The 23,021-nt window shown below is 38.5% G+C and overlaps 1 protein-coding gene across 1 annotated transcript in view; it reads left to right on the forward strand.

Moving 5' to 3' along the window:
• The window catches only part of LOC135219824 (BUD13 homolog), a 36,196-nt gene extending 26,513 nt beyond the window's left edge, over positions 1-9,683 (forward strand). Inside the window, exon 2 of the mRNA XM_064256922.1 lies at positions 6,875-9,683. Within this exon, the coding sequence (XP_064112992.1) occupies positions 6,875-8,333 (1,459 nt within the window). The 3' untranslated portion in view covers positions 8,334-9,683. The remainder of the gene's footprint in view (positions 1-6,874) is intronic.
• Positions 9,684-23,021: the final 13,338 nt, after the last annotated feature.

The following is a 23,021-nucleotide window of genomic DNA, read 5'->3' on the forward strand; positions in this document are numbered from 1 at the left end:
TTTGAAGGTTGCAGCTTTTCTTATTTCCGAAATAATTGCATATAAACATTTATATATAAAAAAATTCGACATTCGGTCAACTTTAACTCGTCAGATATGGTCGAAAACTGCAATTGTAAGCTAATACTCTTACAGTATAGTAATATTCAATCATTTGTCTTCATTTGAAAGAAATTGGAAGTCTCTAGGACAATATTTAGATTTATGGTGAATTTTTGAAAACAATATTTGTTTACGTCCGTGCGTTACGAATTCATGCATTATTTTGTGATAATATTTTCTCTGTGTTGCTTTTATCGTTTTACAATGTGTTATATACCAAAATGATCGCAATTTAGTGTACATTACAATGAAAAAAACAAAGTAACTGTTGTTACCTTTAACCGTTTTGCGCACAGCGCGGATTTGAATACCAATTATATATGGAAATTTCCGTTTTTATTTGGCTTATCATTTTGTGATGCGCGATTAAGTTATATGAGGTTGAGAATCATTAATTTTTTTGCGATTTGATGAGTGGTTGGTTTCATTTTCTGATGGTAGACTTCAGCCAGTGACAAAAAAAGGAGCCAAAAATGAACTCTTAATCTTGAAAACTAAGCGCGCTGTGATTTTTTGAAAAAAATATTTTTTCTGCTTCCGCGCTCACTCAGAAACACCTCCGGCACACGGGAGACAATTTTTTTTTTTACCGCTTCGGCGTAAGAGGGTTAATGAGTCTGAAGCATCAGTGAATCCACTTGAGGCTTCAACGAGTCTGCGCACTATATCAGTTGAGTCCATTTAGTGAGAGAGCTTTTAATTCTCAAGTTTCTGCCAGATGGATTATAAGAACTTTAGTGCCTAGTCTTGTGAGACTATTTGGTTCTGGGGCTACTTTTGTCCTTGCTCTTCTTGACAGCATTCTCTTTTGCCTCCTTTTCAGGAAGAGGAGCATTTAGTCCATCCCTTCAGTTTTAAGGAATTAGTCCAGTTGTGCTCAGGCAGATATCTGCTGTCCTTCCTTTAAGCTATCTGTTTTTGTATTTGGGAGACTTGACTCAGTGGCTCCTCTTCCCATGGTCCATGTTTTTCCAGCCAAGAGGGACGCAATTGTGTCTGGTAAGCCGTATTTCTCGATTCAGGAATTCAAGAATATGTATTAATCTTGGCTAACACCATCAAAGCTATACCCTTTAGTGCTTTGTGCTGGACACGACACTATTAACTGTGTTTTGAGGAGTTTACTGCACTTCTTCCTTTGGCCAGGGATCCTATGTTAAGCTTTTGTTTCCTCGACAAGTCTTTTTTGGATGTGACAGGTGAACTAGCTCATTTCACAGTTAATCCTTTGGGAAGTAATAGACAGCAAGCTGTCTGTTTCTATAGCTTCAGGGACAGGGAAGGAGACATAGAAGACCAAATTAGTACTTTTCTCCACCCTTTCCAGGCCAATAAGGGAATTCTACCTCCTTACCCCGGTCTTCTTTCTGGGCTCAGGAGGGAAGAAGTGTCAATTTGGCAGCAAGGATCCAGATTTCTTTCTCCAAAGGGGATGGGAATTTCCTCCACTATATCAAGATTCGTAAGTCTGATTAGCTCATCAAGCTCTTGCCTGCCAGTGGGTGTAGGTTGGGCCATTTCACTCTTGTGGGAATACTTTGTTGGAGACGCCTTGATGAAGGAAGTTCTTTTGAAAGGTTATTGCATTCCTTTCAGTTATTCTCTGCCTCTTCAACCAACTTTTAACTTTTCAGTCATACAGAGCAACGTAGGAAAGAGACAGATGTTGGTCAGGAGGGAGTACCAGCCTTTTTACACAGGCTATTCCTAGTGCTAGGCAATGGGAGTCAGAGGACAGTCCTAAATATCCTAAGCATTTACCCCTTCATGAATGTTTTACTTACTAGGAGTATAGTTACTTCTGTACCTGAAAAACGGGCCAATCTTTGTGAAGTCCAAAGAGTTTGCATGAGGGCAAGAGAGCCTATACAGGCAGTCTCCGGGTTACGACGGGGGTTCCGTTCTTGAGACGCGTCGTAAGCCGAAAATCGTCGTAAGCCAGAACATTGTCAAAAATCCTAAGAAAACCTTACTTTTAATGCTTTAGGTGCATTCAAAACTATGTCAACTGCATTCTTATTGTATTTTTCTTAAAAAAAAACTAATTATGGATTATTTTGCATTTTTGGCGTCATATTTCATCTGCCAGATCAGCGTTTGTAGGCGTCGTAACCCTGGAACATGCGTCGTAACCTTGGAAATAATTCCTGATGAATATAATTGAAAAGTGTCGCAACCTCAGAACGTCATAAGCCGAGACCGTCGTAACCCGGGGACTGCCTGTACTGGGATTGGTAAGGCTCTATCCTTACTAAGAATGTCACAGGTCATCTCTGGAACCGACACAAAGAGTTACCTACCTGGGCATGGTGATTGATTCTGTTCTGTGTAAGGTTTTCCTATTCAGGCTTGAATAGACAATCTGATGTTAATCATGAGAGAATTCTCCTCCTCATGGAGCATACCCTGTAATGCTGGTTGTATCACTTAGGCCACTTGTCTTCTGTGGAGAAGTTAGTTTTGAGTGCTCAACTTTGGATGTTGCCTGTTCGGTTGCACTGGCATGGAGAGAGACTTGGCCAGGCCATGAGTTGTAGCCGTGGAGCCAAGAACGGGTTCTTTCCCTTCATTGGTTGTTGTCTCTAGTACTATTGCTTCTGGCAGGCAAGTCCCTGGAGTCTTTGAACCCAAACCTCTCACTGTATTCAGTTGCCGTGGACGAGGATGGGTGTTTGTTTATCGGGAATCAGTCGCTTCAAGAGTTTGGTCGTCAGTAGAAGCGAGTCTTCTCATTAACTGTAACTGTAAGTTATTGGCTAGCCAGATAGGATTTAAGTAATTTCTGTCTTCTTGGGCGTGCCTTCATAAGCTTGTATTATAAGGCATGGGGCATATATTCAGAAACTTTGGTAGCCCTTACCAAGACTTTAGCCTCTGGTTAGTGGAGAGGAATATTGTCCATAGTTTTCTGGTTGACTGTGTTTGGTGGACACATCAAGTCATCCAGGACAGGTACTCTCCCATGATTGATCTTTACCCTGCAATTTGCAAGGCAATTTGAAGATTGTTTGACCAACCCCTCATTGATCTCTTTGAATTGAAGCTGAATCATTATCTCCAGCTGTATGTCTCACCATTTCTGGGCTTTCAAGCCCGGGCTGTAAACACTACTATTCAAGATTGGCCGAACCTATTCATGTATGTCTTCTCTATGTTTCTGCTATTGAAGGGGAGACTCTAGGCTTGAGGACTGCCGGGAATCCCACCATGTTTCTAATCATATTTTGGTGGCCAAGGAGGCATTGGTTCCCAGTCCTTCCACATATCAGTAGAGTTCCTAGGCATTACCTCCATAGACAAGCTGCTTCATTAAATGGGGACAGGAAAGTTTTTCGGAAATATCGAAATGCTTTGCTTAGACACATGTAACTGTCTTCTAGCACCTGAGTTCCAGAGACTTTTATTAGTGATCTAGGAACTCTTTCCTAATGACAAGATGAAAGTCAACTAATTCCTTGTTCAGTATTGCAGGAGCTGTATAGATTATAGTGCAAGTTTAGGGGCAGTCCCTTTCTTCGCACTAGTATTTACAAGATTAACAAGGTATATAAGGGAATGCACTTCTTGAGAGATGTCAAAGGTTTGTCTTTTTCCCCCCATCAAATTTATAAATCCATACTAACTTAGGTAAAACTGTTCACACTTTTCAGCTGGATTGCTGAAAGTTATGCTAAACCACCTTTATGGAACTTAGTTGTTGACTAAGACTCCTTAGTGCCCCTCCTTGCTACCCCAGGGTTAGGCTTCTACCAAGGCTTTTGTAGAATACTGTCCAGTGTCAGTGGCTTCAGCCAAAAGAGTAAGTGGGTTACATGTAACATATTTGTTAGTAGGGTATTCCCATACTGGAGCAGAACTATCTTTTTTATTACATCCTTTCATGGTAAGATGATGTCAAGGCCAAAGGTCTTCCTAGAGTTTTCTCTATCCACGCTTTAGAGACTCCGAATCCTGAGGAAGATGAGCTTCTTTGATGCCCTTTCAGTGCTACAGGGATGCATTCCATCTTAATCATTAGGGAAGCAGTGTAGGAACCTATTTTGCACTGTCATACCATGCTCCAGAGGATTGTCCCCTATTGAAGGTGACACTGCACAATGTCAGAGCAACAGCTCCATGGAGTAGTTTTCATCAGCACCTATCTCTAGACTGTCAAGTCTTGGTGACACAGTGGAGGTGTAACTCTGTGTTCACTGGAGGGCCATCTGTATCCAGTAGGAAGGCTGCCTTACACTAGCAACTATAGTTGTGACAGGGGATTTTTCTACTACTAGTCTTCCCTGTTTGTTACAATTAGGTGTCGGTTTTCACTGTCAACCCCATCCTGGGTATGTGAGGAACCTTATGTATTGGAGTTTGTACATGGTAATATCATTATCTAATTTTGTTTTGATTGCAGTACACATTATGCTTAGTTATATTTGCTTTCTTTCTCTTAGGTAGGGCAAAGCAGTTCATTAAAGTAAATAATGCTGGACTTATGTTGCAGAGCCATTGCTCCTTATTGGAGAAAGCTACCTTGAACTGATCAAGAACACGGAGCGACACGGCTGAGCCCAGAAATAGATTTTTCCTACGTCAAAATCCCTTTTTTTCAGACAAAATTGGTGGTGCTGTTTTGGATGTGAGGTACCACAGCAACCAAGTTAGGTAGGTGGTAATTCTGTTTGGATCATATTTGCTGTGGTTTTAGCTCCCATCAGCTGTGCAGGCCTGAGGCACTGAGGCCAAACTTGCCATTCTGCATTGCACAGTCTCAACCAATGGCTTTATTTATGGTCCATGTTCCACCTTCTTGCAATATTGGACCTCACCTGATGATCCTCATCTGACAAAAACTTGCCATGGGATCATATGGATCTGGTAAGCAGCAATAAGGATATTAATAAACATTACCTTAATATAATTTATCTAGCCCTAAATCCCCAAAAACCGCACCAAAATTTACCACATTGGCAACCCTGTTACCTCCTATTCTGTCCGCCAGTTGGCAACACTGTCGTTGACAGATACGAAAAACCTTCCCTCAAATCAGTTGTGATAGGCAGATCGTGGGGTAGGATGGGTGGGACTAGATAAATTATACAGGTAAGTATTATTAATATTAATTTTAGAATAAAAATTCCATATTTCTGATATCTGATAATTTGGTCATAGGGAGATCTCTTTCTCTCCTCCAGCACACAGTGTTGGAGTCACCTCAAAAATAATTATTTTTATGATAAAATCAATTTTTAGGTATTTACCCTCTATCATTGAGATCCCTCCCTCCTCCCCTCTTAACCCCTTACCAGACTAACCCGAGATATCTTGTGATCAGTGTTAAAAAAAATTCTGTTCTTAACATGAGATATCTCTTAAAAAAGTTAAATGCTAATAGTATAGGACCAGTACAAGATGTCTCATGAACCACAGTGTTGCTTTAAGGCTTAGAGATATCTCATACTACATCATACATTTGGCAGTGGTATTGGCTGCTGGAAGTCATGAGTTATTGAGAATAAATTTTTGATATTTTCATGCCAACTACGCATCATGAGTAGCACTTCAGTGACCATCCAGGTCATTTGTTTGTTTTTTTGGTTCTTTTTGCCTGTTTTGTGGTAACTTTGGTTGTTTTATTTGTCATCTTATACTGTGTATATGTTATATTATTGATTTATCACGTTTCTGTTATGTCTTTAGTTAGCTAATCCCTTGACTATTTTGTGATATGTCGAGTAACTGGCAATCTTGAGAGTTTGTTCGCATGTTTTGCTTGTTTTTAGCTAAGTTTGGTTGTTTTATTTGTCATCTTAGACAGTTTATTTGTCATATTATTGATTTATTGTGTTGATGTCATGTCTTTTGTTAGTCTCAACCATTTTGTGATACATTGATAGTAATTTTTTTCTTTTAATCTCAATATGCACCATTACTAGCTCTCCAGCGGTGACATAGAGAATCTGTTTGTTTTGTTTCTTGTTGTCTTTAGTGTGTGCTTACTTGGGGAGTAAGCCTACAACTACTCTTGTTGTTGCTGTTGTTGGGGGGGGTTTAGGAAAAGGTCTATGGAAGAGCCTAAAAAGGTCTGAAGAAGGTGTTTTACGTTGAATTAAAGATACAGGAATTTTAGGATTGGATCTTTATGATTTATTTATTAGAATGAAAATGTAAATATATAATGTGCATGTTAAACAATACAGAAAAATTATTTATAATAGAATATAGCTTATTTATTTTAATATTAGTTGGTGAAACAAGGCTGTATTTGACCGTAGATTTTAGCATATTTTAATTGTATTTGGTGTACTACTGAATTTGAGCTATGTTTCTGTTCTATTATTTTGTGTTTCCACTCATAACTGAGAGTACTATATGAATGTGTATAATTTGTGTCCTTTTTATTTTACATTAAATTATCATAATTTTATGTTGAAATGAAGAAGTGTAGTGCCTAAATAACTTATATATATTTTCAATTGATTAAATAAAATTATTGGAATCTTTTTGACACTGCATATATTAAAAACATACATCCCTTAAGGGATTAAGAGATTCAAAGAAAACTGACAACCAAAACATTCGCTGTCTTACCCCCACCCTCCAAAGGGTTGGTGGTGTAACTATTGGGAGCATTCATTAACAATTTTTTCACTTGTAACACTTGTCGAACCTGCGCCAAGTAGCCGCAGGTAAAGCTAATGATGGAGGCAAGTACCTAAAAAATTTATTTTATCATAAAAATCATTTTAACTATAAAAAGTGGCATGTAAACTCTTTCTTTTCACAGAATGCGCATCATAGAAGATACATTTGACATAAAAAATGTACCCTTTGGAGAAGGGGAAGATGATGACAATCCTACCATTGCAGAAGTTACATATGAAGATGAAAGCATGAAAGTCATGGAGGAATTTCAAAAGAGTAAAAAATGGAAAAAGATGGGTGATGATCAAGATGAGGCAAATGGTATTGGTAAGATGGTTGATTTTGGTCTAAAAAAACAGAATTTAGATGTACAAAGGAGTAAATCTGATATGCATACTCAACTAAAACGGCAAAGACATGATTCTGATGCTTCTCCTCCTAGAAGACTGAAGCATAATTCTGATTCTTCTCCACCTCGAAGAAAAAGGTATGATTCTGATGAATCTCTACTCAGTAGACAGGGGCATGGTTCTGACAAGTCATCTAGGAGACAAAGGCATGATTCAGATGCCTCTCCACCCAGAGGAAATAGGCATGATTCTGATACCTCTCTACCCAGAAGACAGAGGCATGATTCAGATGCATCACCACCCAGAAGACAAAGGCATGATTCAGATGCCTCTCTGCGCAGGAGACATGATTCTGATTCAGATGCCTCTCCACCCAGAAGACCTAGGCATGATTCAGATGCCTCTCCACCCAGGAGACAGAGGCATGATTCAGATGCCTCTCCACCTAGAAGGCAAAGGAATGATTCAGATGCCTCTCCACCTAGAAGGCAAAGGTATGATTCAGATGCTTCTCCACCTAGAAGGCAAAGGTATGATTCAGATGCCTCTCCACCTAGAAGGCAAAGACAAGATTCAGATGCCTCTCCACCCAGAAGACAGAGGCATGATTCAGATACTTCTCCACCAAGAAGGAAAAGGCAAGATTCTGATACCAGCCCACCAAGAAGAGAAAGCTTTGATAATTCTTCTGCAAATAGCAGACCAGAAAGTTTAGAGAAGCCGTTAACCAAAGATAGTAACTATCGACCTGAGCGCAAAATGACAACTCAGGAATATCTTTTAGCAAGGAAGCGAGGAAAGCTAAAGAAAGACACGCCTGAGGATTTGTTGCGAAAAGAACGAGAAAAGAAGTTGCAGTTGCAAGCTGAAGACAAGCACCAGCAGTGGAAATATGGTGTAAAGCAAGTACAGCAGTACCAGCAGAAATTAGCAGATGATGCCCGTGAAATGGGGAAAGCTTTTGCTCGAAGTGCAGACGATAAAGACTTGAATGACAAGCTAAAGGAAGTTATACGTGAAGATGATCCAATGTTAGAATATTTACAAAAGAAACAGCAAAAGGAAAGTAAACAGCCTGTACACCCAATGTACAAAGGATCTTTTCCACCAAACAGACTGAATATCCGCCCAGGATATAGGTGGGATGGTGTTGATAGGTCAAATGGTTTTGAAAAACAGTGGTTTGAACGTCAGAATAATAGACAGGCTCGTGATGAAGATGCTTACAAATGGAGTGTATCAGATATGTAAAGCTCCAGGAGAAAAAAAGCCATAACGAGATGATTAACAAAAATGAATAAATAGGAATTTCAACTAAGTTTTTATAAACTATCATAATACCATGTTATTTTACAAATGACATCATCTAACATGATGCTACCTACAATATTTGTTGTAAGGCAGTTGATAGACTTCAGATTATTCTGGTGATGATAAAACTTTGAAAAAAGTAGTACAGAGAACTGTAGTATTATTTGGTTGAGTATTTTATAGACACCATGTTCAGTGTGGCTTGTATGTGGACTGAGCAAGGTACTTAAGATGAGACTAAACAAAAAGAAAGTAATATAGTTATCTTTTATGAGATTATTGGATAAAATATGGAAACATTTTATATACAGAAAGAGTGCATAAATTTAAATATGTAATATATACCATACTGTACTCTTTATAGGTACCTTTTTGTAAAAGGAAATCTAACAGTAAAGTTTCTACTAAAAAGTTTTGCAAGGACAACCATATTAACTACTTATAAAATTCTTGGTCTTTTTGATCAGATGAGGGTTGATGCTTTGCTAAATCCAAGAATGGGAAATCCATTTAGACTTCCTGTGAAAGAATTATGAAAGTAAATTCAAAACTAGCTCCAAATTTTTCTTGTGCAGGTTTTCTTTAGTTATGATAAACTATTCTATTACAATATTAGATATTTATCTCATGATTAACTGTTTAATTTCCTTTTAAAAATATGTGAGCTATGACAAAATTATTTTTCTGTTAAGAGGGAAGTAAGTATCTTATAAGTGACTGTAAATTATTTAAGATTTGTAGACTGCAGAATAGTGTACAGTGTACCTGTTTACAGATTATACTCTTGTATTTATCTTTGGTTTATGCAATTGTATCCTTAAGTAAGTAACAGTTCTTCCAAAGCCAAGACTCAGAAATACAGTGCTCGTGGTGCTCCCAAATGCACCTAATAATTTTGTGTTGTCATCATGCGAATTGTGATTCATCATATTTAAGTAATAATTTTTTAAAAATACAAGTAGGAAACAGAGATGCTCTTGATCATATGTATTTGTTATCTAAAGTAATGCTGGTGGAAGTAGAAGGTAAAGAATCAAGAAAAAGAAATATACAGTCACTACCCAACTTATGAATGAGTTATGATCCGGATGGCTGTTTGTATCTTGAATTGTTTGTATGTTGGTTTTTAATGTGATTTTAAAGGTAATGTACCCTTCAAGCCCGTGTAAGTACTTTGATTTAAAGTCTAAAGGTTTTTCCATAAATACGTAAGTGTAATTTATTTCCATTGAAAATCTTTTGCAAAACTCAGAAATATACAGCATTAAAAAGAAATGTAACTTCCCCATATGTAATCGTGTCATTTGGTCTCATGTATCCTGTGATCCTTAAATATTTTTCCCAAAACATGATTTCATCATACAGTACTAAAAGTATATTGTTGTAGTGCAAGATGCATTTTCGATAGATTATATGGCTATGCTCAACCCTTAGGAGCCGGGATAATATATTGATATGCAGCACCCCCTGCCGGCAAAACTTTGAGGTCAGCAAATTTATAAAAAAAACAGATCAGTGGAAAGAGGAAGATCTCCAAATACACATGGTGAAAGACAAAAATTTAACAAGTTACCCCTACCTTCCACAAGAATTTGAAAATGACTACTATTTACAACCCTTGGTGGGGCGTCTTTTACAAGACAGTCATAATTTTTACCAACTTATATATGTTTTTTCTCATAATTACTTTTATTTTATTTTGTACAATTATAATTAGTACACAATATTAAAACAGATAAGAAATAAAGTCAGTAGCAAATTCTTAGCATATTTGTTGAAAAATATTTATGTAAATTTACCAATAACAAAGATTCAGTAACTTATTTTTATTTTACATGTTTTTTCTAATATTTCTTTGCACTTTTCTTTGCAAGATTACATTTACGATTGACATACTATCGTAAAAGACAAGAACTAAAACCAACAGCAGTTCTTTGGTATATTTATGAGCAAATTTATAAAAAGATATCATATGAAACAGAGATGTCGTACATTCTTCCTCGAAGTTAAAATCACTACAAAGCTTGCATGAGCCGCCTAGTCGTGATTTTAGCCAGTGTAAAGGTGGCCATCAGTGAATTTATGGGTTATAGAAGTATTGACACCTCTTTCCTGCCCAATTCTTTCCAAATCAATGGCGCTTAATATTGTTTATCTATAGGATCAATCTGTCCACTACCCCAAACCTGTTATTACTACTCCTGAGGAGCAATCCGTCCATTAAGGGTTAATGTGTGATTTCTTTTTTGGTACATTATCCTGGCTTAGGTTTTCTATGTCTATCGCAGTTTTGATAGATGCTATTGATAATGCATACATCTAACTCGGCTTTTAGCTAATAACTAGGCCTATAGTTGATCCCTGCCTAATCGTGATTCTGGATTTGCAGATTTTTCTGTGGAACATATATACGTATATACATTATTTGCAGAAAATTTGCCTATTCATAGTATTTTTCATAGAGAAATATTCACTAGTTACTGTATTTTTCTATAAGTTTCGTGACTAAATGCATTTGATGTGTTAAAACTATTAAAATACTCAGGTATAAGCATTTTTAGAAGGGTTTCATGCAAATGGTGTATGAGCATTGTGTTCATAAATTATATCATAACAGAACTGTAAAACATGAAATATAGTTGTGTATAGTAATTAAAGCAAATTTAAATTAATTTATCCTTATTCTCAATACAACAGTATTACTTGACATGCAAATTGATACCTGTCATGTAATAACTTTACTGAGGCCAATAGTTCTCTCTCTCTCTCTCTCTCTCTCTCTCTCTCTCTCTCTCTCTCTCTCTCTCTCTCTCTCTCTCTCTGTGCAGATTAAAAATTAAGTTTCAGAAAGTCACACGATCCAAGAGTATATATGACAGGCAGAATAGGCGTGCAGAGCAATATTGAAACTTACTGGTGACCAAGGGTAGCACTCTGAACACAGTTTTAACTTGTAACCTTGTCTGTTCGTATCTATGAATGTTCGTAAGTAGGGTGGTAACTGTACTGTATTTTTTTTTAAATAATCTGCAGGAATATAACAAACTTGAGAAAATAATTCTAGACAAGTAACTAATGATTACATGTACACCTGGACTAAGTTTGAACTTTATTTTTGGGCACTCAGAAGGCTCCTCCACACATTTTTTATACATGAGGACAATATAGAAATGATACATTTCAAATATTTGTTTTTATCTTATGTGGTCTGACTTGCATTAAGTTTAAACTCTCTCTCTCTCTCTCTCTCTCTCTCTCTCTCTCTCTCTCTCTCATAGACTATCTTTTTATTTAGAACGGTTCCTTAGAAGTACCTGATTTTATGCCACTTTTTCTAGTTATTTCATACATGAAACCCCTTCTCATAATTTTTGTTGTTGGTTTTTGAGGTCTTTGTCTGCAAAGACTTGCTTGCAAAACTGGCTTATAATGTGGCCTTCTATTTTCTTGAAATTATTTTAGTTCTGATAATGTTACTTACGTATTTACAAATGTTTCAGAGCTGTGTTCAAAGCAAACAGTAACTTGGTTGCGGTAAATGCACAATTCAGTTCCTTAATATTAGAAGCCTTCTATGACCAACAATGATTGTGGGTGTTTATTTTTCATATTTAATTACCATCGGACTGAGAGAATTGTGATGTGAATTTTTTTACACTTACTTTTCAGTAGAAGGAATTTTCAGAAAACAGTATAGTACAGGGTTTGCATACAGTAGTGTACTGCAGAAAAATTAATTATGAATTTGTAAAGTAGTTTAAGAATTTTTAATTGTTCAAAAATGTCACATTTCAAATAAGGTAAAGAACTTGTAAGTTATAGTCTTGTAGAATATATGTACGGTTTTAATTAGTTTTTCATTATGAATGAATTCTGTAAAGGAACTTTGTGGACACTGCTGTTGTAGTTTAACAAACGTTTAGCAACTTAGAGGTTTTGTTAATTAAAAACAGAGTTTTAGATAAGAACAAAATTGATTTTTGTACAAACTTATCACTCATATTCTTATCGAACAGAAGGAGAAAAAGTGTTCATAGTATTGCTCATATGTCTCCTGGATCCACAGGTCCACTGCAGCTAATTGCCTCACATTTTGTATTGTTTGGAATGTTGACAACAAGGTCATTAGGGATGGGAGGAGGGTATGTTGCTAGTAAGTGATAGGTTTGTATGAAAAAAGAAAACACAACTTATTTTTTAGATGCTAATTTGTTTCAAAACAAATCCATCATCCATACATGGCTTCAATTGCAGTTTAAGAGGGAGGTTTGAACTGCTGAATAACCTCAGAATTTCAAATGAGCCCTGCAAGATTTATTGATGCCACATATGAATGGATAAGAAATGAGAGGTAGGAGGAAGATAATGAAAATTTCCTTACATTAATCTCTGTTCTTCTCAAGGTAAAAGAGAACTCCACTGGGCACAAGATGATAATCCTTTTTGTCCTATGTGTACAAAGGGAAAGAATGACAAAGGGTGCTGAGAAATAGTCTAGGGTCCTTGAAGTATGTGTATGCTACAAAGTCGGCAGCAAATAACAGTGCTATAGATGTGCAGCCATTAGGCATAAGCTCTCTGACCCATCTGGAAACAGTATTGTTCTCATAGGCTTCATGATGTTCAGTAACTTGGTTCTATTGCCAACAAACTGGTTTCCCTTGAAGTCCATTTTGCAATTTTGCCAAGGCCAGCAAATCCTGAAGAAACCACTCATTCCTATAGATCTCTGCTGCCTTGAGGTTTAGTATTGAGGAAGTGAAGAATGATGAGCTGAAACTTGATGAGACAGAGTTTTGATACCAGTCAAAAGATAATTTGCTTTTTTGAAGAGCAGACCTAGATGTGGTAAAACTTCTGCAATCACTAGTCTAGAAGCTTGAATAGATGTGGAACATCCATCAGCTTCTCTTATCCTTTTCCATCATCTGTCTGTCAGTTTTTGTTTCATGCTTTTAGGAAAATCTGTTGTAATATGGACAAGGATTGGTAAAAAAAATAATCCCGGCTTCAGAAAAATGATGTCTGGATTAAGATGACGCGACATCAAAAAAACATTTCATAGCATAATACTTCCTATGTCTCGTGAGAGGTTGGGGTAGCAGCTTGGCAGAGCCCTTAGAGCGAAGTGAACTGTCCTAATCCAAAACAGAGCCGTTAACTGTATGCAGGACCGACTGGACGTGCCCTGACATGGGAAGTTGAAACAATGACTTGGGATCCTGCGTAGCTCCCAGCAAGGTTTCCAAGCAGGAAGGAGAGTAAGACAACCAAGTCTGAGTCCTACTCTCCAAATTGTTGAAGCCACAAATGAGATCGACAACTTCTGAAAAAGAAGACGAAAACTCTTGCGTGTCTTCCAACACACTAGGGATATCACTCCACACTCTCCCAACAGATGACTCTCTAACATGGCCCTGAACGGGCATGGGAGTGGCAGACGTATGAACAAGTGTCGGTGAGGAATCCCGAACACTCAAGATAGAATGAGAATCCCTTGAGTTGAACTCCTGGAAGTACCAGGGAGAGGGTCAGGCAAACACTCCTGCTGCACCAACTCTGCACTCACAACCTTCGACCTCTTGACAGGTGCCTTGAGATCCTTACGGTGACAAATAGCCCCTGGAGAAGGAGAAGTGGGGGCACCTGCAACATGTGCACGAATGAAGGAGGTTGCAACACGCTTGCGACTCTATGCAGAGGACGAAGTAGTCAATACAGATCGCACAGGGGAAGATACACTAACACTCAGGAACACAGGCTTGCTGCTCCTCACTTGCGGACAAAGAAAGGGCAAAGTCCTTAGCCTTCCAATGCTTGATATGCCAATGTGGCGGAGATGGGGGAGAAGGAGAGGAAGACAACACTGGCTCCTTACACAATCTCTTCGCAGGAGGGGGGGGCGATGCAACACGCTTGCTTCTAGTCCTCCCAGCTGACGTGGCAGCCAACTTATCTTCTAAAACAGAGTCCAATCTCTTAAGAATCGTCTGGCATAAAGCCTCAGATGGATCAGCAAGAGAAAGGTCTGACTACATGGAAGGGAGATGCAGCGAACTGGATGACAGAGATTATGTCACGGCAGCAAACAATGAAGACACAGATGAGCGAGGCAGCACAGTGGAGACAACTGGGAGTGATGTCATCGATGGAAGTGATGTCATAAGCGGCGATGACATTACAGCTTCCCCTTAATCTGAACGAGAAGCAGACGCCACTGGCGGAGGGATACAAAATGACTGACCCCGTGCTGTCACGGCTTCCCTCTGATTCGAAGAAGTGGCAATCGTCACTGGCGGAGCAATACAAAATGGCTGACCTCGGCTACCCATGAAGATTAGGCCAGGAGGAAGGGGGAGGACCTGGACAGCATGAGGAGGGGGTTAGTGAGCATCCATGAAGTGCGTCAGCAAACCATCCAAGGACGGTGAACCCCGTAGCCTAAGCGTCCCCCAAAGTGCCGCCATTTTGGATGCCTGCGGCACTGAAATAAAAGACAATGATGAAAAAGCCTCCTCCCTCTCGGGAACCAAATCAACTCCCAAAGAAGGGGCGACATTACATAAAGCAGTCTGAGGGCCTACCGATATTTCCAACGACGAATCAATGGAAGAAAAGGAAGGAGACAAATGCACAACACTACTATGGGGTGTGATAGCAGCAGGAGATGAAGCATTGGGAAGTGGAGAAGAAAAACCTTCCCACGAAGGGAGAGTAGAAACCCTATGATGCTCCCTCTTACTACAAAATAACTTCCACTGCTCTCTAGGCCACGCATGGCATTCCGTGCAGGGATTTGTTATTGTACAAACGTTAGAGCGACCGCAGAAGCCATAATAACAGCACACACACACACACACACTAAAGCACAAGCGAAAACGGGCAATGAACCGGGCAAAGGCCGAGAGAGGACAACCACAACTCTCGCCCAGGCGGTTAAGAAAAGACTCTGACGCGGTGATGTAGATGCTTGGTCCTTGACCACTCTTCACCCGATATACGCATGCATTGCCAGATCTCAAAAGATTACTTGCTTTCATCTACGATTTAACTGGACCCAATTAGGTGCTTGAGATTATTGTTAAGACCTCAGGTTTGTAGCTATGAAAATACAAATTATCTTAGAAAATTTGTCATGTCAGACTGGTGTGTCTGGTTAGTTCTCCAGTGCAAGCTCTAGTCATGCTGATGTCCTTGGGTTGAGCACCAGTGAGGTTGCAGTCTTGTATTCTTGTGATTAGTAAGCTGGTCAAGGCACCACTGCTGCCTCAAGTTCAGACTACAATGGTCAGGGTTTTACATGCTGTGTGGTAGGCAAGTCATTCCTGGCACTGCTAGCACTGCTGTGTGTCCAGGTGCCTGCAATGTCAATGTCTTCTAGTCTGATGGTTGGTCTTTTGATCCAGACGCTACTGCGGCTGGTCTGGTTAGATGGGCCGTCAGGGATCCAGTCCTGGTCTTGGCAAAATTGAGTCGTGACAGACATCCATGTCATGGTTTAAACCATGATCTTATCTTTTGCTGAAGTCTGTGTCATCTGCAAAGACAAGAAGCACTCACTCCCTGATCAGTTTCAGTCATGACAGACATCCGTGTCATGGCATGAACTGTGATCCTATATTTTTTCCGAAGCCTGTGTCATCTGCAAAGACAATTAGTTACTGGAAAGTTCTGCACTCTTTTTAGATTACCTTAAGTGAGTTTGATGTTAGCCTTTCCTTATATTGTTTCCTTATACTGTTGTTGATTTGTCTAGTGAAGACCACCATTCACAATTGGGTTTTGGAAGTGGATCATCAGGCCTGGCCTGTAGAGTAGGCATTGTGATACTGGGTTGAGTTGATCAGTTGACCCCATGTGAATGGAGCCTCTGGTTTGAAAACAGGCCACCAGGTTAAAAAAGGCACATGGTCCTGACCTAGCTCGCTAAACTAGACTATCATCTGGGACAGTTATTCCTTGACTGCTACCAACCAAGAACCCCCTTATTCTCTTATGAGCCTTCATTTTAGCTATGCATAGAGACACCTACCACCATAGATTTAGAGGGCACAGACAAATTTAATTGGAATTTACACTTTTGGACTTGGGACTAAAATATTGTAACAGATTTCAAGATGTCCAACTTGTCACATAATTTTTTTGGCCTTCAGATCATAAAGCTGGTACTTATGCATTCTTATCAAGTTACTTTGGATTTGTGCAGGGCTTCAGGAACATACACTCCAATCATTTCCACATAAAATTCTTGACCATTCTCAAGACATACTAATCAGGTATGGCAATGAGTTGATGAAAAGGATGTTAGTTCTATTCCACACTAAGGAATTGATGGTTTCCTTTTTGTTGCCAGACCCTCTTCATGTTGGTAGCATTGACCCTTAAGGAGAAATTCAGAACTGGGGATTTATGTTTGATCATAGTGGCAACAGCTGGGTAAACTGGACTGGTTTCCCATGAGACTGTTAGTAAGCTCTACGTTTGATGTCAGTCAAAAACCAGTTTAGCTCCCTGTACACCAAGAACAGGTGGTGAAAAGAACTCTAGGCTTTCTGTTAGTTAAGAATTCTTCTTCTTGACACATTCTCTAAGAAGGGTAACATTGTTAATTTAAACGTAGAGGAATGCCTGCACTTGCACCAGGGTCAGTGGGAAGCCAGATTTTAAAAATGAATGGCTATTCCTTATGACTCATGGATCTTTTAGCTGGAACTTTTAGGACTGGAATCAAAGCAATGTGTTTGAGACAGGTATTCAAGGTTTTCAACTACGTATTCAGAGTTCCAGTGTACTATGGTTGGCTGGCTTTCAGGTTATACTTGTTTACAAAAGGTAGGGTATGGACAGTATATTCTTATTTGAAGTAGTCTCAGCAAGCATACTTGAAGGAATTTATGGGTGTTGCCTCTGGAACCCAGGTTCTGGACAGTAATGGCATGGCCAAACAACTACCAGTCATTCTCTTGATTCTGTTCATATGGAACCTCCAGGGTGTCAAGTCTTCTGGAACTTAAGCGTCGAAATCACATCTTAAGCCTTCAATGACAAGAATGACATTGAAGGCAGAATTATTTGTCATGGTGGCTGCATTTCGCATTGGGGATGTGACCAGTGAGATGGGAATTTTCCCATCTGAAGGACAGACTTGATCATGATTAGCCATAGTTGTTACTTGAGGAGTGATTGCTCCTCCCAGATGTCATTCAGCCTGGGTAAATTATTAGAAATTCTTGAATGGACTCTCAAGTGATCCCATCATTGCTCCTGGACCTTGCATCCTAAAAGATAAAGGTTGTATTACCTTGTTTACGAATCCTAGGACTCTACTTTCTTCCATTGGGCATGCCGAGATGTTATTGGTTAAATATGGAAAGCCAAAAGTGGGCAAGAAATGCTCTGCTGGACATAGAACTTTTTGTGCTGAAAGAAGGAAATTCCTAGAAAGATTCCTGTTCAGATAGGATTGCCTAAGACAACTCAGACTTTTTTGACTCCATGGGATTTGGAATAGATCATGTTTAGAGGGGACCCAGCTAGCTGCAGAAGCAGAGTCCTTATTAATATGCAAAATGCCACTCTAACTGTTTGTCGTATTCCCTTGCCAAGCTAGGTCCTTGATCTGGATGATGGGGTTTACAAAATTGAATTCAACCACTGTCTCTAAACCACTTTTGACAATTTGGTGTATACACCCATTTTTAGAAAGTTTTTGACCACCATAGATACAGTATCACCTTTAACGGTCTGCTGGTTTGAGGCCTTTAAGACTAGTCAACAATGTAGGTGCTTTCTTCAAGCAACTCTCCAAGACCAAACTTAGCCCTCTTCATTTCTTAGACATTAAGAGGATTGTCTACATTGAATGAATGGAATATGTAGTATTCTCATCATCATCATTTCAGCCTTCAAAAGTCCTTTGTTGGATGTAGGCCTTCCCCAGGTACCTCCACAGATTTCTATCCTCCGTTGTTCTGTGCCACTGTCGTTGATGTTGGTCTAAGTCATCTCGCCAGTGGTTTTTTTTGTCTTCCCTGGTTTCTTGTGTATCCTTGTGGCATCCAGAAGGTTGCTCATGATGTCCATCTGTTGTCTGTCATCCTGGCAATGTACCCTGCCTAGATCCACTTGAGCTTATTGATGGCTTCAAAGATGTCCTTTACTTTAGTTTTTTGACGTATCCATTTAGCTGTTTTTCAATCCTTCCAAGTTATATGTAGCATAATTCTCACATGTGCCCTCTGCATTGTTCGTAATTTAAGGGAAAGCTTTTTTTGTTAGATTCCAAGTTTTGGCCCCATAGGTGACAGTAGGGAGGATACACTGATCATAACTGTCCTTTTTAAGATGATGGGAATTTTCTTATTTTATATCACTGTACTGGCTCTTTCAAACGCCAGCCAACCGAGGTTTATTCTTCTTTTTATTTCGCTCTCTTTGGAGGCTATCATGTAGAGAGATCGATTTTCACTTTCAAGTATTTCATCTGCATTTTCAGTGTATTTATTGTTCATGGCTTTGGTCTAACGGAAGTTCATGTGGAGGCCTACTGATTTGCTTGCTTCATTTAGCTCAATGAGCATTTGTTGAAGCTCTTCTTTGGTGGGAGCAACAATAATGATGTCATCAGCAAATCTTAGGTGACTTAGGTATTCTCCATCTATTCTTATTCCTTTTCCATGCCAGTTGAGTTGTTGGAAAGCTCTCTCCAGGCAGGCAGTAAACAGTTTAGGTGGATTGGTGTCACCTTGTCTGACTCCTCTCTTGAGTTGGAATGGTTCAGAGTCCTTGTGGAGGGGAATAAATGATGATGCATGGTCATAAATGTGATGGAGGACATTGATGTAGACTGAGTCAACTCCCTGTTCTTCCAGCGCTGACGTGACCTCCCCAGTTTTGACCGAGTCAAATGCTTTGGTGTAAGTCTACAAGTGCTACTATTAGTGGGATTTTATATTCATTTGTTTTCTCAATGATCTGGTTTACTGTTTGTAGATGGTCGATTCAAATCAACCAAAGCATAACCAGGATGTTCCTTCTTAACAGGTTGTCCCATTACACTGTACCAAGAGTTACTGTAGTATATCTTTGTGTGGGCTCAGACAAGTTACGCTGAAGGCATGGGTAAGGTAAAGGTAATGTAGGGCCATACATGTACTGCACAATGTAACATTTGTTAATATATATAATTAGAATTCTCTTCTTTTCTGTTCCTTTGGGAAGCTCTTTATAATGGTAACATGAAGGCACTGAATATTTGTAATCCTTTGGAGTGGAGGCCAAGGACATCTGATACCTGCTTTAATTGAGAGTAGTCAAAATCATGATTTTATTGTGTAATCATTTAGTCCTCCGTTCTGATGACAAGTGACATCCTTTAGGATGTGGGTGATCAAACATTATTTTAAATTTGCCTGAACCCACTTCATAATGAGGGACTCGGAATATCCATTGGCACTATTAAATCTTCCCAAGACTTTTCCATCCAAGGTTAAGGTGGTGAAGAACTTTTAACTCTTCATTGTGACTAAGCAATAATGTATAGTATACAGGAAAAATACTTGGGAGTGATTTACTATAAAAAAATACTTTTGTTCAAAGCGGTACTATATTTATAATCACTCTTTACCTTTCTCAATTAATGTCATTATCATTAAATTAGTTTCAACAGACCACTGAACTGACTACCAGCTATCTCAGGGTGGCCTGAAGGATTTGTTTTTACTATCCACATTCTGTTAATTATATTACAATCTCTCAAAAAGTTTACTATTGGATTTTAATTTCAAATGTTGAAGTTTCTGACAGAATAACACCAATTGATTTATTTCTAAAACTTGATAGCCACTGCTGATTATATTTTGGATTTTACACAACATTCAGGAACTGAGATATGTGGGCTGCTAATTAAGTGTCCATGTGTCAGACAAGTCAGACTGGTACATGTCTCTCTTTTCGGTATAATGAACTCCATTTTCCAATACTACTAGGTTCTATTGGTTTTAATTTATTACCTTCAGTTTCTTCATTCCATATATTTTGCCATTTATTTAAGTATAATACTTGTTTTTGTATGTGTGTTATACTCATACAATCATTAATAGGGATGTTTACATTTGATCTTGTCATATGGGCTGCTTCTGTGGCTGTTTTATCAGCCTCTTCATTTCCTTTAATTCCTACATGGGCATAGGTCCAACATATTTCTCTATTTTTCCCATTATTATGTAACTTATGAAGTAATAACTTAATTTGTTGTACAATATTATTTTTAGGTTTGTAATTTGGAATAGCTTCTATCGCATCAGTAAACTACAGCATTTGAGTTAACAAATATAAATACCATAAAATTTCCTTTAATAATGAAAATTCCTTCTTGCATTAAGGTAATGACTTGTACACACTTCAAATATTTATATAAAACTAAACAAGAACCCCAGACATCATAAACCCCATACAAAAAACATACAAGATATTAAGGTTCACACTATTAGATATACACAGATGGGTTCAAATCTTCATCAAGTATGGGTTTTGCAACCATATCACCCAACAAAACAAATCTAACAATAGTTCTGTTTTCACCAGAATTATGTGGAATAATATCAGCAGTTAAGATGTTAAAGATATGCTATCACAGAACTTTGTAATTTTCAGCGACTCTAGAAATACCAAAGAAACCTTCAAAATTATAATCCAACAAATAAAGGGATTTTGACGTAGGAAAAATCTATTTCTGGGCGAGGAAGCCGTGTCGCCCAGTGAAATCCCACCCTATCTTTCCCACCCTTCTTGGTCACCAAGCTGGAATGCTATCTGCAGGTATGTCGTCACTGACGCTACCTTTGCGGTAGCAGGGAGTGAGCCATAGCACGGCTCCCCTTTTCTAAAGGGTTTTGATGTGGAAAAGGCTAATTGGAGAGGTGGCTGTGGTAGTGTTTTTCACTCGCCCCAGATTCATACCGACACCTTTTTAAAAAGGGTGAGCGAGTCAGAATATTCTGGCATGTCCAATTTAGCAGTTCTCTGGTATTTTAGCAATATTTTACCTTAGAAATAGCGCTAAAGGAACGTATTTCACTGGGCGACACGGCTTCCTCGCCCAGAAATAGATTTTTCCTACGTCAAAATCCCTTTTCTGGGCTCAGCCGTGTCGCTCCGTGAAATACGTTCCTTTAGCGCTATTTCTAAGGTAAAATATTGCTGCACTAAAGGAACGTATTTCACGGAGCGACACGGCTGAGCCCAGAAAAATTTTTACTACACAAATTTATGAAGGAGGTAAAAAGTAGAAACATTTTTGATACTGCCCTTGTAGGCAATAAAGAAAATGAACAAGCCTATAAAGCAGCCAAAGCTGCAACTACACTATGATGAGATTACATTAGGTATAAGTAGTGATTTCATAACATCCCCAAATCCTATTATATTATAATCAGTAAAAAGCAGAGTATGTGGAATAATGAGCTTTAAAGTAACAAATCAAAATACATTAAGCCCAGTGTTGTGATGTGGAATTCATATCATACAGAATGAGGCAGAAGTAATTTTGACCTATCTTAGAAATTGGTCACTATCATTTGACCCAAGGCTATCTGATGAACAGCCCACAGAATCCAATCCCTATAGTATATGCAGTTTATTTAGAATGGAGAGTTACACTAGTAGTTAAACATTTTAGTATAATATAGAAATATAATCAACAGTGAATGTCAAGTTTTAGAAACAAAGAAATCTCCATCACTTACAATGACCCTACATAATTATAAGATTTCTAGGAAGCTGCAATTTAATAAAATTAAACTTTGTTGTTAATGAAAAGATGTTCTTCAGGCCAGCTAGGTCAGCATCGTGAGAGCCAGATGAATTAGCCCATCGGTCTGGTTAAACTAACTATGGCAGTAATAATATTCACTTGTGCATAATGGCGAGTACAGTCATCTCTCTCACTTTCTTCTAAGAGTGATACTGACGCGACTCCTTATTACTAATTAGAACCTTAGATTCCAGTGCTAACCCCATTCCCATTAGCTTGAAGTAGGATCTTATATTCCAGTTAGGTAATGTTTGAGTTTTCCTAAAGCGGCTCAGTCCTCCCACCTAATTAGTGACTTAAGCTAATGTAAATGATGGGTCTTGTGAAACAAAAACAAAAAAAAATTTTTTTCAAGCAAAATTATCTCCTTCACAGACCCATTTCTTACATAAACTGTCTTTGCTCCCAAACCCACTAGTTTTCTCATAGCTATAGCCAAGAACAATATTTTAAGGCCATTAGTAATGTGGGCCAATTAAAATAATGGGTTTGTACTAAAAGAGTTGTTTTTATTATGGCAGTACTTATTGTACCATGATAAATTTATGTACTTCACTCAACATTACAGAGTACAAAGTATATGTACAGTACTCTACTGAACAGTATATACTTTAGTAATGTATTAAATGTGGACATGATCACAATGCATACTATAGTAGATTCTCATCACCTGTGCATCTAATGTCTAGGCCAGTCCCCTATGACACTTGTGATTTGCTGTTGATAAGCCAATCACAGGGCTGGAAACTCAGTCCCTCTCGAGATTTCACATAGGCAGGATGTATGTTCCACTTCTCCTGAAGGATACTTTTGAA

Source organism: Macrobrachium nipponense, chromosome 1, assembly GCF_015104395.2.
Source record: "Macrobrachium nipponense isolate FS-2020 chromosome 1, ASM1510439v2, whole genome shotgun sequence".
Lineage (NCBI taxonomy): Eukaryota > Metazoa > Arthropoda > Malacostraca > Decapoda > Palaemonidae > Macrobrachium > Macrobrachium nipponense.